This window comes from Anabrus simplex, chromosome 1, assembly GCF_040414725.1.
Source record: "Anabrus simplex isolate iqAnaSimp1 chromosome 1, ASM4041472v1, whole genome shotgun sequence".
Taxonomy (NCBI): domain Eukaryota; kingdom Metazoa; phylum Arthropoda; class Insecta; order Orthoptera; family Tettigoniidae; genus Anabrus; species Anabrus simplex.
The window spans coordinates 456,157,273-456,176,082 of NC_090265.1; the positions used below are offsets into that span (position 1 = coordinate 456,157,273).

The 18,810-nt window shown below is 41.0% G+C and overlaps 1 protein-coding gene across 1 annotated transcript in view; it reads left to right on the top strand.

The window, feature by feature from the left end:
* LOC136872703 (cytochrome P450 6j1) overlaps nucleotides 1–13,464 on the top strand; it is a 42,567-nt gene extending 29,103 nt beyond the window's left edge. Inside the window, exons 6-9 of the mRNA XM_068225009.1 lie at nucleotides 6,536–6,696; nucleotides 6,926–7,147; nucleotides 9,290–9,550; nucleotides 13,132–13,464. Of these exons, the coding sequence (XP_068081110.1) occupies nucleotides 6,536–6,696; nucleotides 6,926–7,147; nucleotides 9,290–9,550; nucleotides 13,132–13,298 (811 nt within the window). The 3' untranslated portion in view covers nucleotides 13,299–13,464. The remainder of the gene's footprint in view (nucleotides 1–6,535; nucleotides 6,697–6,925; nucleotides 7,148–9,289; nucleotides 9,551–13,131) is intronic.
* The last annotated feature ends 5,346 nt before the right edge of the window (nucleotides 13,465–18,810 follow it).

Sequence of the window (18,810 nt, forward strand, 5' to 3'; positions counted from 1 at the left end):
TAACATAGATTAACAAGTAGCTTCTTGATCATAAGAACGAGAAAAGTGATCAGGATGAATAAGCATCGAAAATTGGAACTAAATTTTGTTCCGTAACTATCTAGTTTCATAGGTCAACAGTTTTAAATTTTATACTTGACTTTAAAATAAGTAACTTTATATGAAATGACTCCACAAGGGATTGCAATTTCAGTCGCTCCAAAGGTCTCGCCAACTCCTTAAAGCAAGTTTAGTTTCTCCTTTTTAACATTTCTTCTGAAATATAACTCTCAGAAATTTCACTTACATTGTCTGTATTAAATTTTTCCTCATTCCCGTCATCAGCCTTATCAGATCTACTCACATCGGGCGTTCAGGACCTAGTGCAACGCATGCTCCGGTAGGACGAGCCTCCGTCGCCTGGCGGACAAGGCGAGCACCATCTTTTTCCAGGCACAAGTTGCAGCAGCGCAGAAGGTTCTGAAACACGCACTGCAGTTCATCTTCGGTTGTACTCCGTATAAGATTCGTGGACTCATCCTCGAGATCTCGAAGAGTACACTGGCTGTTCCTCTTCGCTTTCTGTTTCAGGTTACTCCAATGATAAAAGTCTGCAGTCGCTTAAGTGCGGCCAGTATCCAGTAATTGGAAGATGGTAGGTTCGAACCCCACTGTCGGCAGCCCTGAAAATGGTTTTCCGTGGTTTCCCATTTTCACACCAGGCAAATGCTGGGGTTGTACATTAATTATGGCCACGGCCGCTTCCTTCCCACTCCTAGCCCTTCCCTGTCCCATCGTCGCCATAAGACCTATCTGTGTTGGTGCGACGTAAAGCCACTAGCAAAAAAAAAAAAAAAGTAACTAATCGTTAAGTCGGGGAAACGATAGGGCCAAAGTCTGTAGGTAATTTACTCGTTGATCGAAAATTCACGAACAGTTTGCAAGGACTATGCTTGTGTGTGAGCTGTCGTACAGTCCTGTTGGACGCAAGTGTGCTGTTGTTCTTCTTCTTCAGTGAGCATTTGAGCGAATGGTCTCAAAATATTTCTCACATCGCTCCGAATTCAATGTGCTTTGAAAAAATTTAAGACCCATTATCCTTTTTGCACTATTCGCGCACCGTACCTCGACCTTTTCGTCTTATAACGGAACTTCGTGAATTGCGTGAGAATTTTCACTGTTCCAGTACCGACTATTCTGACCGTTCACATAACCAGTCAGATGACACCAAGCTTCATCGCTCATAAAAGGAAGTGTGAGAGAATTTCCTCGGGAAACCGAAAAGAAGGCGGGTTGTTCTTATACACACCCAATGATGAAAGTCAAAAACAGTCACAATTCCATCGTGTACGGTTTGAATACGGACCTGCTAAACTTAAACTGCGCATCCGGGTTTGAAGTACGATTTAATTTATGCACAGCGGATATTTTATACGGATGAAACTTGATCATTTTAAGGCCTTTACAGTTAAAACCTATAGAAATTACACATTCTTGGGGGAGCCCCAAGATAAAATTTTCCGGACTCGATTCCATCCTCACTCGGGTATCATGAAGTCGTTCTTCGGAGAGAGCTCGTTTAGAACACCATATTTTCCTATGGGAAACAGAGCCTATTTCTCTCTCCTTACATAACCGCCTTACGGTACTTTTCGATGTCCAAAGAGCCTTTAAATTACGACGGTAAAATTTACGTTAACATGATCAGGTGGCGGAGTGTGCTTGGCGCTAGGTTCTGAACGCTCTCTAGATAAGTTATGTATCACACGCGTTACTTCTTTAACATCCACTTGTTCTTTCATTGTTTCATAGTAGTTGCAAACTTCTTGACAGAAGACTCCTGAATATTATATTTTCCGGCGGATTTGAATATCAAGTCCTGATTTCTCCTTGCTTTTCTCGCGCGGATTCTCATTTTTTCCAAACTCTCATTTATGACACCATGTTGTCCTTGTGCTCGTCGCTCGTCCATTTCTCAAGTAACAATTTCATCAGCAAATAGAATTTCGTTCAATTTTTTTGCCACCTTGATTTCCTTGGGCTGCCTTTCACAGTACCAAAGCAAAGCAAAGCAAAGCTAGGCCGTGAAAGCGCTTGGAGAAGGTGAAGGATTCCAGCAAGATATAGCAGATATCTTGGATTCTGGAGGTCAAATGGACTGTATCGCGATTGACCTGTCTAAAGCATTTGATAGGGTGGATCATGGGAGACTACTGGCAAAAATGAGTGCAATTGGACTAGACAAAAGAGTGACTGAATGGGTTGCTATATTTCTAGAAAATAGATCTCAGAGAATTAGAGTAGGTGAAGCTTTATCTGACCCTGTAATAATTAAGAGGGGAATTCCTCAAGGCAGTATTATCGGACCTTTATGTTTTCTTATATATAAAAATGATATGAGTAAAGGAGTGGAATCGGAGGTAAGGCTTTTTGCGGATGATGTTATTCTCTATAGAGTGATAAATAAGTTACAAGATTGTGAGCAACTGCAACGTGACCTCGAAAATGTTGTGAGATGGACAGCAGGCAATGGTATGATGATAAACGGGGTTAAAAGTCAGGTTGTGAGTTTCACAAATAGGAAAAGTCCTCTCAGTTTTAATTACTGCGTTGAGGGGGTGAAAGTTCCTTTTGGGGATCATTGTAAGTGAAAATGAAAACCTACAACCTGTTTTCCAGTCATTGACCGGGTCAGGGATGTAATGAATGAAGTAGATATAGGCTATTAGTACGATGGGGTCGCCACTCCCAAAGTGATATATTAATGACTGATAGATGCTATGGAATGAGAATGGAGAGTGTTGCTGGAATGAAAGATGACAGGGAAAACCGGAGTACCCGAAGGAAAACCTGTCCAGCCTCCGCTTTGTCCAGCACAAATCTCACATGGAGTGACCGGGATTTGAACCACGGTATCCAGCGGTGAGAGGCCGACGCGCTGCCGTCTGAGCCACGGAGGCTTATGATCATTGTAAGTATCTAGGTGTTAATATAAGGAAAGATCTTCATTGGGGTAATCACATAAATGGGATTGTAAATAAAGGGTACAGATCACTGCACATGGTTATGAGGGTGTTTAGGGGTTGTAGTAAGGATGTAAAGGAGAGGGCATATAAGTCTCTGGTAAGACCCCAACTAGAGTATGGTTCCAGTGTATGGGACCCCTCACCAGGATTACCTGATTCAAGAACTGAAAAAAATCCAAAGAAAAGCAGCTCGATTTGTTCTGGGTGATTTCCGACAAAAGAGTAGCGTTACAAAAATGTTGCAATGTTTGGGTTGGCAAGAATTGAGAGAAAGAAGAAGAGCTGCTCGACTAAGTGGTATGTTCAGAGCTGTCAATGGAGAGATGGCGTGGAATGACATTAGTAGACGAATAAGTTTGAATGGCGTTTATAAAAGTAGGAAAGATCACAATATGAAGAAAAAGTTGGAATTCAAGAGGACAAACTGGGGCAAATATTCATTTATAGGAAGGGGAGTTAGGGATTGGAATAACTCACCAAGGGAGATGTTCAATAAATTTCCAATTTCTTTGAAATCATTTAGGAAAAGGCTAGGAAAGCAACAATAGGGAATCTGCCACCTGGGCAACTGCCCTAAATGCAGATCAGTAGTGATTGATTGATTGATTGATTGATTGATTGATTGATTGATTGATTGATTGATTGATTGATTGATTGATTGATTGATTGATTGATTGATTGATTGATTGATTGATTGATTGATTGATTGATTGATTGATTTTCGCTACTTGAAACCTCATCCGTGAGAGTTTTGCAGTACGCCCAGCCATCATTGTCCCAATACCTAAAAACAAGTTAGTTTCTGGTATAGGGCTGATGGCCTAGATGTTAGGCCACTTTAAACAACAATCACCATCATCATCATCATCATCAATTTCTGTTGTAGGCTAATTGAAGCTCGGGTCCATCCTTCATGGTAACATCATCATCATCATCAGTCCTTTGTGGGCCTTGGCCTTCTGAAGAAGTTTTCCCCATTCTTTCCTGTTAAGTGCAGAGCTCCTCCAATTCTTGATTCCAATTATCTTTACATCCTCTCTCACCTCTTCTTCCCACCTTAACTTTGGTCTGCCAACTTTCCTGATCCCTTCTGGCACTGCATTTAATATCTTATTTATTGCCCACTCCAACCTTCTGATATTTATGTAGTTAACAATGTTTGGTTCGTTATATAAATTATACAATTCATGATTATATCTTCTTCTCCAGACACCATTTTCTTCCACTGGTCCAAGAATTTGCCCACAAAATCCTTCTTTCAAATATACCGAGCTGTCTTCCATCAGATTTTGAGAGTGTCCAGGTCTCAGCACCATATGTTAATACAGGCTTTACTAAAACTTTATACATCAGGACATTAGTTTTCCTGAACAGCAGCTTAGACTTCAGATGTTTTCTGAGGCCATGATAGCACTTGTTAGCAGACACTATACGTTTTTGGATTTCACAACTATCATTGTTCTTGGAATTAACTTCTGATGCAAGGTGAGTAAAACATATACGAGCCAATCTCTATTACTGTAGACCCACTAGGGTAGTCTATCTTGGTTACGGGCACGTACTTAGTTTCTCCTTCATTTATCTGTAAATTCATATCTCTTGCTGCTTTTTTGAGGCTTGTGAAAGTTTCTTTCAATGCTCTTGGTGTTCTTGCGATTAAATCAATATCATCTGCATATGCCAAAATTTGAACTGATTTACATAAGATGGTTCCCCTTGCGTTGATACTCGTATCTCTAACATCTTTCTCCAAAGCTGTATTGAACAAAAGGCATGATAATGAATCTCCTTGCCTAAATCCGTTCTTGGTCGTTACAGCACTTGATAACATATTCTGGATCTTAATTTGATTCCGAGTATTTTCCATAGTAGCTTTCACAAGGGCGATCAATTTCTTAGGGATCTCAAACTCTTCCATTGCTACATACAGATTACTTCTATCAATGCTGTCATAGGCTGATTTGAAGTCAATGAAGAGATGGTGTGTATCAATTCCAAATTCTTTACATTTTTCAAGTATCTGGTTAATTGTGAAGATCTGATCAATAGTCGATCTTCCTTAACGAAATCCACATTGATAGTCACCAACCGCATTTTCCACGTCAGGCGCCAATCTGCTAAAGAGAATATTGGAAAATGATTTATAAGCAATGGATAATAAGCAGATACCTCTATAGTTAGAACATATCATGATATCACCTTTGTTATGTATCGGGCAGATGATACCTACGTTCATTCATCAGGGATTGTTTCAGCTACCAATATCTTGGCCACTAGTTTGGTAAAGTGTTTAACAAATTCTTTTCCAGTACTTTTCACAAGCTCTGATTGTATTAAATCTATTCCCGGGGCTGTGTTATTCTTTAACTTCTCAATGCCAAGCTCAACTTCCTCAGTTGTAGGTATCGGTACTTCTATCTCTAATTTTCTTGTATTTACAGGAGGTAAGGTTACTTGGTTATCACCTGGACTTTCATTCAACAGCTCATCAAAATATTGGGCCCATCTTTCTAGTATTGCATCCTCACTGCCCAGTATTATGCCATATTTATCTCTACACAAACTTGTTCTAGGCTGGAAATCCTTACGACTTTTATTTAACTTCTGATAGAAAGATCTCACATCATTCATCCCTTTCAACCGTTCCATTTCTTTTAATTCTTTCTTCTCATACTGTCTCTTTTTCTTCTTGTACAATCTCTTTTCTTCTCTTCTGGAAGTTATATACCCTTCCACTGCTTTTCGTGTGTGGTTCCTCTGTTGCATTCTCTTATATGCTTCATTTTCTAAGGTTGTTGCTCGTGCACACTCTTCATCAAACCAATTGTTGTGCCAGACTTTCTCTTCCCTTCCTAACACTTCATTTGCGGTTTTTAATAGTGCATCTTTAAGATTCTTCCAGATTTAATCAATACTCTCACTATTAGGCAAATTGGTCAGGGCCTCACTCAGCAAGCTAGCATATCTGAGAGCAGTTTCGGGCTCCTTCAGCCGAGCACTGTTGAACTTTGTTGCATTGGATCCATGTACCTTTCTTGCTTTAGATATTCGGCTTCTAATAGTTGCTACCACAAAGTAGTGGTCAGAGTCAGTATAGGCGCCCCTATAACTTCTAACATCCATCAAGTTAGAGAAGTGTCTTACATCTATTAGGAGGTGGTCAATTTGGTTAAAAGTAATTCCATCTGAAGAATTCCATGTCATTTTATGTATGCCCTTGTGATTAAAAGTTGTACTTCCCACTACTATATTTCTCGAGGTCCTTCATGGTATCATCCGTCATAATTACAAACAGTAATACTAACCACGCATTAAGTAACTTCAAGTAAATTCAATAAATTTGTTGATCATAACTCCCATAATGAATATAGAGCAAGAAATTGACTCCCATGTATATACATTTCAATTATTTAACTTATGATCGATATTGTCAGGTACAAATGTATGTTGTTTAACAATGCCATATTTTAAAAGTCTTGGCTTTAGATGATTGAATATGTAACAATAAGACAGTTGAATAATTTTGGCAGGTTTATGCCAACTGAAGTTGCTGATTTTTATCGGAGAATCGTCAGTGAGGTAGTGACATACAGAGAGAACAAAAAAGAGACACGTAATGACTTCCTCCAGGTGTTGATGCAAATCAAACAGAAGAAACAAGCTGCACTTCAAGAGAAAGCCGATGCTCTAGGTGAGAATACTTACCAATTGTGTCTTGAGAGGAAAATAATCTTGACTGAAGTTGTCGTGTGTTCCACTTGTATACTACGCATATGTTAAATGTATGCAGCCCCTTAAAGTAAGCTTTGTCCTTTGGGGCCTTTCATATATATAATAAATAAATAAATAATAAAGGTCTTAGCATTGATGGGCATTAAATTTTTCTTAAATTAATACCGATAATTTTTGATTTGCTTCAGGCTATTCAGATGAAGATCTCACAGGACACGCAGTCACTTTTATAGTAGAAGGCATTGAGACGTCCTCGATAGCAATGAGTTTCCTCCTCTACGAACTGGCCATGAATCCTGACGCCCAGGAAAAATTACGACAAGAGTTAGAGGAGGCTGTGGAAAAAAATGACGGGAAGTTTACCTATGATATTATTCACTCACTGCCGTATCTCAACATGGTTTTCACAGGTAATTTTCTTTGCAAAAAGCCAGTCACTTGTTCATTACTAGATAAAAAATTAATATTACTATTCATTTCATATTTTAATGACTTCCAGGACTAAGCATATTCCTCGCAAAGTGTAGTAAAAGTCCTGTAAAAAAGCTGGAATAGTTACTTATGAAAATCACCAAATATTTCCAAATGAAATATTATCTCAACGCAAGTAGCAATAATGGAGGCTCACTTACCTGAGTACATTATTAATGAAACTTGAGATGTAATCCTACTCCAACTAGGTTATTAAAAACATTATTCATGCATATAACTTTTCGACTGAGTTGGTATAATACTAAGAGTTCTACAATTTTAAATGATAATAATATGTTAATCAGTTATCCTCCGGTATGGATCCGATTGTAACTTTCACGGTGCGGCAATATGAACGTTGGTAATAGTTAAACAGCCCTGTCCAACGCGGCGTCCGCGGGCGCCATGGCGCCAGAGGTGCCCTTTTATGGCGCCCTTCGCAGTTAATTTCCAAATTAAATTTTACTTAATACACTGACTGACAGAGCAAATGCAACACCAAGAAGGAGTGGTCAGAACTTTATGCCAATTGCAGGGTAGACTGACGTCACTGAGGTATGCTAATGATGTGAAATGCGCCGCTGTGCTGCGCACGTAGCGAACGATAAATGGGACACGGCGTTGGCGAATGGCCCACTTCGTACCGTGATTTCTCAGCCGACAGTCATTGTAGAACGTGTTGTCGTGTGCCACAGGACACGTGTATAGCTAAGAATGCCAGGCCGCCGTCAACGGAGGCATTTCCAGCAGACAGACGACTTTACGAGGGGTATGGTGATCGGGCTGAGAAGGGCAGGTTGGTCGCTTCGTCAAATCGCAGCCGATACCCATAGGGATGTGTCCACGGTGCAGCACCTGTGGCGAAGATGGTTGGCGCAGGGACATGTGGCACGTGCGAGGGGTCCAGGCGCAGCCCGAGTGACGTCAGCACGCGAGGATCGGCGCATCCGCCGCCAAGCGGTGGCAGCCCCGCACGCCACGTCAACCGCCATTCTTCAGCATGTGCAAGACACCCTGGCTGTTCCAATATCGACCAGAACAATTTCCCGTCGATTGGTTGAAGGAGGCCTGCACTCCCGGCGTCCGCTCAGAAGACTACCATTGACTCCACAGCATAGACGTGCACGCCTGGCATGGTGCCGGGCTAGAGCGACATGGATGAGGGAATGGCGGAACGTCGTGTTCTCCGATGAGTCACGCTTCTGTTCTGTCAGTGATAGTCACCGCAGACGAGTGTGGCGTCGGCGTGGAGAAAGGTCAAATCCGGTAGTAACTGTGGAGCGCCCTACCGCTAGACAACGCGGCATCATGGTTTGGGGCGCTATTGCGTATGATTCCACGTCACCTCTAGTGCGTATTCAAGGCACGTTAAATGTCCACCGCTACGTGCAGCATGTGCTGCGGCCGGTGGCACTCCCGTACCTTCAGGGGCTGCCCAATGCTCTGTTTCAGCAGGATAATGCCCGCCCACACACTGCTCGCATCTCCCAACAGGCTCTACGAGGTGTACAGATGCTTCCGTGGCCAGCGTACTCTCCGGATCTCTCACCAATCGAACACGTGTGGGATCTCATTGGACGCCGTTTGCAAACTCTGCCCCAGCCTCATACGGACGACCAATTGTGGCAATTGGTTGACAGAGAATGGAGAACCATCCCTCAGGACACCATCCGCACTCTTATTGACTCTGTACCTCGACGTGTTTCTGCGTGCATCGCCGCTCGCGGTGGTCCTACATCCTACTGAGTCGATGCCGTGCGCATTGTGTAACCTGCATATCGGTTTGAAATAAACATCAATTATTCGTCCGTGCCGTTTCTGTTTTTTCCCCAACTTTCATCCCTTTCGAACCACGCCTTCTTGGTGTTGCATTTGCTCTGTCAGTCAGCGTATGTCCGTAATATTTGACAGTATTCCTACATACAGACTTTCATAGCTGAAGAATTGCTACTCTCCACGGTAGGCTGAAAATATCTACAATTCGTGGTCCTGCAGCTTCCTGGGTGTATTTTATTGGATTTTTGCACATTTATCCCAAGCCCCTAACATGAATCCCAATAAGAGTATTGTTCTTGTTTCAGAGACTCTGCGAATGCACCCACCACTGATGACGATGGAGAAATTCTGCACGAAGCGGTTTGAGCTACCCAAAAAGTCTGGTGGTACTATGCAGGTGGAACCAGGAACGTTGATTCTTATTCCCGTACATGCCTTACAACACGACCCGAAGTATTTCCCAGAACCAGAGAGATTTGATCCAGAGAGATTTTCAGAACAAAATAAGGAATCTATTCCAAAATACACGTATCTACCTTTCGGTGAAGGACCTCGAGTTTGCTTAGGTAAATAAAACCTTACACTAAGAATTATTCTCAAAACATGCTGTAACTAGCAACAAAATTTACGAATTACGTAAACGTCTCTAAGTGAATCATAACACGTTAGTACGGTTCCTGTTATCTTCAGCTCATATAAATACTTCAACTCTAAGGCATTATATCTTACCGGACGAGTTGGCCGTGCGGTTAGGGGTGCGCGGCTGTGAGCTTGCATCCGGGAGATAGTGGGTTCAAATCCCACTATCGGCAGCCCTGAAGATGGTTTTCCGTGGTTTCCCATTTTCACACCAGGCATGTTGGTGCTGTACCTTAATTAAGGCCACGGCCGCTTCCTTCCAACTCCTAGGCCTTTCCTATCCCTTCGTCGCCATAAGACCTACTGTGTCAGTGCGACGTAAAGCCACTAGCAAAAAGAAGTGGCATTATATCTTACCATAACCGACGAGTCCCCAAACCTCTGTAAAGTAAAGAATGGTCATCTTAACTAGAGGATGGCCAGTAGACGAAGCATTCTGAACATCTGCGTCTTATAATCGAGAAGGTTAGAGAGAGATATGTTCTAAGAGGGAAAGGTCGCCGAGCGGATCGGCTGCGCAATTGGCGTCACATAATGTGAGCCTGCCTTTACTAGATACAGTAGTGGATTCGAACCCAATGGTAGGCAGCTCGAAAAACGGTTTTCCGTGTTTTCACAGCAGGAAAATACTGGGACTGTAATCAAAGCCACAGTCACTTCCTTTTTCTCTATTCCCTATTCCATCGTCGCCATAAGGCCCCGCTATGCCGGTGCGAGGTAAAATAAATAAAAGGACAACAGGACAAGATCAGTTGTTTCCGCATGTAAATGATAAATTGTTAGGCTATACCAAGGTTCCTCAGAATAGCAATTGATCCCTTTACAGCCACCAAGGTCATAATGTTCATAAACTTGTTTTTCAATCTGAACAGCTTACAGAACTGTGCAAATCTGGCTGTTACTGTTCCTCAAGCTCCAGTCATTAGATCCACTTCTTCTATAGATGTTATATTTTCTTATGTTATGGAGTTGTGGGTCGGTAGGCTTCACAATTTTATTTATGCTGTTTATGAACACCCGCTGGTTGCGGTTCAGAAGCCACAGTTCTCACGGTAGGGTCAATCAAAAATCCATGAGTCGAAACAGTTGGAACGACTATCACATCTACCCACTTAAAAGATTCATTGAATGTTAAGTCCAAGTACTTCCTCCTCTTTTCTCGAAAGCATCGTGGCTCTTTTACACCCACCTTGAAATTATCAGATAGGTACAGTGTCTAAACATTTCCCTCTGTTTTTTCTTTTCTTCTACACAGACTTCATTATTGCAGTCTCCAAGATAATGTACCCTTCTCATCCCGTGAAACTGTTACATATGCCGGTTTAATAAAAAATATAGCCGTACGAATTGGGATGCATTAATGTATGGGTGTGATATTTGCCGCTAAATTGTGGAAACGATATTGAACTCCTGCTGGTAATATTACAGATATAACATGAAGAAAAATGTCCTTAATCAGTATGTTTTATTCAGTGACTGTATGTATTAAGTAACCCAGACTGAGATGGTACTTTGAATGGAACTAAATATCTTAATGACGGTAAAAGCGAAAAAACAACGGTTGCCTTATTTGAGACTGGTGAATGTCGCTAATACTAGTCAGGTCTTTTTTCATACCCAGTCACATTTTCATAACAAGGTTGAGTCAACACCGTTCCACACTCCCTTGTCAAGGAAGTATAGAACCAGCACGGGAGATATGTCGGTTATAGCTCCTCCTTACAGAAGTATAGCAACGAAATCTAATTGAAACAGTTACATAGCAGCAACAACAAAACAACAACAACAACAACAACAATGACAGTATAACAAACAATTGCATGGAAACAAGATGTTACAAGAAATTACATCAAAACGGGAAATGTCATTATAACGCAAGAAGAGGAATAATGAATGACGGTTTTACGGGCGTACTGGTTCCGTGTGACAGCGACCGCGCTCTCATTTACCGACACGTGGCATACAGGAAGGTCGTAACCCTATAAAATAAGGCTACAGGTTGCAGTGCATCCGGAGCAATGCTGACGGGCCATTGTTACAGAAATAAATGGTGGACCTGCAGTCCTTTGTGCATAACTAATGAATTCTCAATATGATGTCAGTATTGAAATGAAATGGCATGTGGCTTTTAGTGCCGGGAGTGTCGGAGGACAAGTTCGGCTCCCCAAATGCAGGTCTTTCCATTTGACTCCCGTAGGCGACCTGCGCACCGTGATGAGGATGAAATGTTGATGAATACGACACATACACCCAGCCCCCGAGCCAGCGGAATTAACCAATTTTGGTTAAAATGCCCGACACTGCCGGGAATCGAACCCGGGACCCCTGTGACCAAAGGATAGCACGCTAACCATTTACCCATGGAACTGGACATTTCAGTATTAACAGCGGTTAAGATATAATATTTCTATCTCAAAAGAATCAGTGATGCTGTACATAGCCTCTAATTATTCAGAAAACAGCGAATGTGAATTACACAGTGGTTTGGCTGGTGGCCATCCCTTCGGATGGAGAATCTCTGTGAATCCTCAGTAGAGTGACACCAGCCACCCCAGAAATAACTGAAAATGTTGAAGAGAGTCTCATTTTGTAATTCTAGAATAATTATGTTAATTCTGCAGGACTTAAAATACGTTCATACGTTGGAAAGTAGTCCGACCCATAGGCTTAACAGTCATCGTAACGGCGTTCGTTTCAAAGGGTAATGGATTAAATTCCCGATTGGGCCGGCGATTTTTTCCGCATTTGATTAGTTTCTCTTGTTTAAAGAATGGGTATTTGTGTTCGTCTTAATGCTCACAATTTTATACAAACAAAACACATCGCTCTACCAACCACCACAGAGAACTGAATACGTCTTCCATTTAGGGTTGACGTCATGAAGGGCATCCGGTCCTAAAACTGGACCACCTACACATATTCAATTCAATTGACTTTACGTCACACCAGCACAGAGAGGTCTTATGGCGACGATGGGATAGGAGAGGGCTAGGAGTAGGAAGGAAGCGGCCGTGCCTTAATTAAAGTACAGCCGCAGAATTTGCCTGATGTGAAAATAGAAAACATCCACATGTAGTGCTGATATCAATTAATTGTTAAAATATCAGGAAGAGGAAGATTTCAATTTATTTCTTTACAAATTCAATCATTATTGTGAATATGGTACATTCCAGTGTGTATGATCCCTTTGCTCCTAACTGGGTCAGGCAATGCATTCTCTGATTTTTGACAGGTTTCTCCCTTTCCTGTTACCTATCCGATCTCCTTTGTTCAACCACTATTCTTTTGCAAAGTCACCAGAATTAGGTTTCCGTGTTCTAGGGAATCTCGCCTTTCATGGCACCTTAATTCCCTTTGCCGATGACTTCATTCTTCGATTGGTCATGGCTCTTCGTTTATTTCCAAGGATTAGAATAGTAGGGACGAATGTTTCAATAGATATCGCCCTGCAAACAATAATCACAACCACTACCAAAAACTCTCAGTAATTTGCAACGATTTGTTTCAGGTATGCGGTTTGCCCAAGCTCAAGTGAAAGTTGCTGTAGCTCACGTTGTGTTGAATTACGCCATCAGGCCATCGCCCAAGACACCAAAGACGATCGTCCAAGATTCGAACTACTTCCTGGCTGCAGCACAAGGGGGACTTTGCTTGAACTTCGTTAAAAGGCACTGACTACCTACTTTTGTCAACGAAGCGTCAGTTAAATAACTAACCCAATGTTAAAGACGAACTGTAAACACAAAATTAGTAATTTGCTGCACCCTTACGCACTGCGTAATTGATGATATGTTAAGTAGAACACATCTTGATGCCATAATTAAACATTAAATTTCCTGATTCCGATGAGTTCTTACTTGTAAATATCCGTTGCGTATTCCATAATTCCTGTTGTTATTATTATTAATAACAGCTGAAGGTGCTCAGTTGGCATCGATGAATATGCAGGGAAATGCACAGAGAATTATATTTTCATGGGGTAACACAACTTCATGAAGACATCCCTCTGACCTAGATCCTTGGTCACGGGGCGCTTGCCTATTCTCAACTCACTCGCACAAGAGAGATAAGATTTCCAAGTGCGGGCTGGCGCATGACCTGTTTTGCTAAGTGCGCGCAATGAGATTTTCGCCTCTCGAACCAGTGGCGAGTCACCCGTGTCCCGTATAGTGCAAATTGTGCCAGTTATGACACTAATTATCATAGAACGACGCGGAAAACGGCACATTACAGTCACGGTATCGTGAACGGTCACAGTACCTTTTTATTCTTCTGTTTTACTCTTTTTTTTGGGTTCAAACACACTATCTCCCGAATAATAGATATTGGCTGCACTTAAGCAACTGCAGCTACCGAGCTCGGTGAAAAGGATTCTAAATCAACTAAAAGCAACACAGACGCCACAGCTAAAGAACTAATTAGTGAAATAAACAAAATTTGTTCAATTCCAATAACTGTACGTGCAGTTGTTGTTTTTTATAAGCAAGTAGTAATTGTTAACTTTCAACTATTTCAAATATTTTTTACAAAAAGTTGTTTTATTTTGATGTTTTCTAAGAAGAGTAAATTGTATTATTTTATCTGGCAGTTGCAGTAATTAGACAAGCAAATACTGTAGATCTCGTGATCCGTTTTTGTGCGAAGTAGCCCATGAGAAAGAAGGGAAAGTGGACAGGGGGCTAGATATTTCATGTTTCTGAAGGGGGTGTGACAGAAAAGGTTCGAGAACCCCTACCTTAAAGTAAAGTAAGCAGTCTCAAGAAGTACAAAGTTAAAATGTGACAACAATAGGTCTGATTTAATTGTTCATTCGTCACACAAAGCACAGCATATTGCACGATGTTGAGCACACATAGCGCGGTGACAGCGTTCATAGAAATCGGTCGTCATACGTCTCTAACGCGGTAGGCATACTTGGGAAGCACTTGGAATTGATTTAGCACTGTTTTCAAGGAAAATCTATTCTATTCGCGACGCTACACAGAAAAGCGAAGAAAACTTCATTTCAGTCTCAAAACAATTTTTTTTTTGCTAGTTGCTTTACGTCGCATCGACACAGTTAGGTCTTACGGCGACGATGGGACAGGAAAGGGCTAGGAGTAGGAAGGAAGCGGCCGTCGCCTTAATTAAGGTACAGCCCCAGCATTTACCTGGTGTGAAAATGGGAGACCACGGAAAACCATCTTCAGGGCTGCCGACAGTGCGGTTCGAACCCACTATCTCCCGAATACTGGATACTGGCCGCACTTAAGCGACTGCAGCTATCGAGCTCGGTAAAAAACAAAAACTTGCAGTAATACTAACGTGACGTAAATTTTATGACAACACTGAACAAATACTACTTTCAAAACAATCGGGAACACGGATAAACACGTCCAACAATGCAGATTGCTTCCAGTTAAAGGTAGCAAGGCGTTCAGTGCACAGGACCTTCCAGTTTTGGAGCAGCAGGCTATGTTGCCAAACTGCCTCGTAAAAATTACGACGTGTTAGTATTCTAGCGTTAGTAACTTACTAAGATTACTAGGCTTATACCATTCTTTGCTTATCATCCTAATACTGTACTTATATACCAATTCTCATCCTCACCATACATTGTTTATTGCTTTTCAAAAATGTCTTTCTCACCGCTAGGGTTTCTTTACAGGATTTCAGAAAATAGCTTATAAAGATAATAGCGGAAAGTAGGCGTGAAAACTTGCGACAGCGACTGTGGCTCACTCTGGAGGCTCGCAGTGTAAACGTAAAACTAGGCATCAACAGCTGTGAAGTAATTCAGTGACAAATGTTAATAATATTTAATTGTTAAAGAAAATATGGCTGGAATAGGCAGTATTTGAGCTATATATGGTTTCAATAATTACAGAGCGCCATGCGCGTCAAAGTCTTTCTACAGATTTCCGAAAAATAAAGAAATGTAAGTACGAGTTTAGATATTTGGTTAGATTTATATTTACACAACTTCAGTTTATATGGAATAAATAATTGATTTCACGGCATTGAACATTGATATAAAGTGATGTACTAATTGATATTACTGCTTTTATTAGGTGCAAGCAATGGTTTATTCAGAACAGACGAGCAGACCTGGATGATATATTCAAAAGAGATGGACCAGAACATTTGAACAAAAGTTATGTTGAAAGTTCAGATCATTTCGTACAGAAAGACTTTAGAAACAAGAATTGATTAAGTCAGGCTAAGTATTTCGAACACAATAGGATTTGAGTATGTAGACCTTATGTAAGATAGCTTCATTACTTTTAACATTTAATTGATCTCTTCAGACTTTGGCCTGGATCTATCCCCTTCGTTTTGCCATCTGTGAAGAAAATAAATACCAGGAGAAGCCCAAAGGAAAGGAATAGAGAAGAGGAGCTCGAGTCAGAAACAACAGTGGGTGGTGAAAGTGAAGTGGTGTGTAATGACACCTTCAAAGTTTTAGGAAGAGTGCACAACGTGGTTATAAATGGCAGAAAAGTACAGAGCATTGCAAAAAAAAAAAAAAAAAAAAAAAAAAAACCAGTGTCCAGATATAAGAAACAGAATTGTGTGTTGAAATCTAGGCTAAATAGTTTAAATCATGCTAAAATGAGAAGTAAAACTGCAGAAAAGATATTATTAATGATTGGGAAGGTACTTTCGTATTGATGTAGCAGATAACTTTGTAAAAGTCAAGGCTAAACGCAAGGACAGAAAAGCTCAGGGGAGGAGATACTCAGATAAAGATAAGAGTTTTGCTTTGGCCCTGCATTTCTGTTCTCCAAAAAGCATACAGGTTCTTGCAGATATACTTTTGTTTATCTACTGGAGTCCCTGGAGTAGTAGTAGTAGTTTTGATAGAAATATTTGAGAAATTATTGTAGACAACCTCGTATTTTTCAGTAGGCCTAATTAAGGACACTTTTTTTTCTCCGTCTCGCGGAGTAGGGAAAATAATAGTAATCCACCAGCTGTAATAATCACATAACCACATTTCAGTAGAATTGTAGCAAAGATAAGGTATAATATATTAGATAGTATCTTGCCAGTTATATTCGTGTTTTTCTTCGTGTACGGCAATCCTTTTGATACTTAAGCATTTAACCAAACGCAGTGTAGTGTAGTGTAGATACATTGTAGTATAGATACAGTACATTTAGATAGTGCCGTATCTTGCCTGCTATATTCGTGTGTTATCTTTCGTGTATATCTATTAGACCGTAATACTAATAATAATTTGTCTAAGCATTTAGCTTCGTTGGTAATCTTTGAGTACAGTAGTTCTTACAAATTTCATTTCTGTTGTGCTTAGTAGTGACATACGGTACGGTACCGGTATCGTAATTAGGATACGTCTGAAAGTAGTTTAAAAATTACTGTAGTGTACTGTACAGTAGTATACGAGTAATATCCTATTAGAATTTAGTGTGCTTATTTTATTATTGTAAAATATTTGTGTAGTACTGGTGTAGTAGAGGTATCCGTAGAAACTCTTACTAAAATATTGTTGAAATTAGGATAGGCTTAATTGCAGTTTGGAATTGTGTAGTTCTTGTGTATTACTTTCGATATTCAGTAATTAACAGCAGCATTTATCCTGTTAGGGGTTGTAGGATAAAAAAAAAAGAGCACGACTAAGTAGTATTGTAGTGTAGTCATATATTAATTACCTTATTGTTGTGTACTATCCCAGACAATATATCCCTCCGTTCATTTTTTTTTGCAAATAAGTTATTTTGTTTTTTAATTTAAAATTTCCCCCCCGTAAAGAATGGCTAAGGAGCACGAGTGTACTTATTGTGGGTGTGGTGAGGCATTGAGGGGTATGAGGGAGGAGTTGGAAAGTTTGAGGGAGATAATTAGGATTCTCACAGAAGACAGGAAGGAAGATAGGACTCCCTCAAACAATGTACAGGTTACAGTAGGTGTACAAGAGGTAGGGGAAGGAAAGGGAGGAGTTGTAGAAGACAGGTGGTCTAATGTTCTAAGGGGAAGGAGATTGCAGGCCAAGGGCTGTATTCAGGATCAGAATTCAGGACAGGTGTCTGTGCGAAATCGGTACGAGTCACTCCAGGTAGAACAACAGAGGGAAGATGAGGGACAGGAAACTGTTGCTGAGATGCGTGGAAGTAGGAGGAAGGGAAAAGGTAGGAAAGGGAAATGTAGAGTAGAGGATAGGAAAAGACAGGTGGAACAGGGTCATGGGAAGGAGAAAAGGGAGGAGGAAGTAGCTTCCGCAGCTATCAGGAAAGATAGGGCTGACCAGGAGGGGAGGGGATCAAATGCGGTGGGTAGGGTTGAGGCTCTGGTCATGGGGGATTCCATCGTTAGACACGTGGGGAAAGTGTGTGGAGGAAAGGGAACCAGGGTAGAATGTTATCCAGGAATTAGGTTGAGGTAGATGTTGAGGAAAGTAGAAGAGAGGGAGGAGGGGAAGGAGAAGGTGGTAGTGTTTCACATTGGTACCAACAACGTAAGGCAAGCTGATATAAGTACCAACATAGTTGGAGATGTGTGGGATCTGGTAAATGCAGCACCAGTGAAGTTTAAGAAAGCGGAGATTGTTATTAGTGGAATACTGTGGAGGGATACTGACTGGAGGGTGATTGGGGATTTAAATGAGACTATGGAGTGGGTATGTGGGAAACTGGGAGTGAAATTTCTAGATCCTAATGGGTGGGTAGGAGATAGGGATCTGCGCTCGGATGGCCTTCATTTAAACCGCAGTGGTACGTATAAGTTAGGAAATTTGTTTGGAAGGGTAATAGGGAGGTACATTCAGGGAAACGGGATGGCCTAGGGAGCGGTGATAAGGGAACAGGGAACTGGAAATCAAGTAGGGATGACATAAAATTGTTAGTGTTGAACTGTAGAAGTATTGTAAAGAAAGGAATAGAATTAAGTAATTTAATAGATATATATTTACCAGATATTGTAATAGGAGTTGAATCATGGCTGAGAAATGATATAACGGATGCAGAAATATTCTCACGGCACTGGAGTGTGTATCGTAGAGATAGGATAGGAAAGGTGGGAGGGGGAGTTTTCATTCTGGTGAAAGAAGAATTTGTAAGCTACGAAAAAGTTAAAGATGAGACACATGAAATTCTAGGTGTAAGGCTCATTTCTAAAGATAATAGGCAACTTGATATATTTGGAGTGTACAGATCGGGAAAGGGAAGCACTGACGCGGATTCGGAATTAT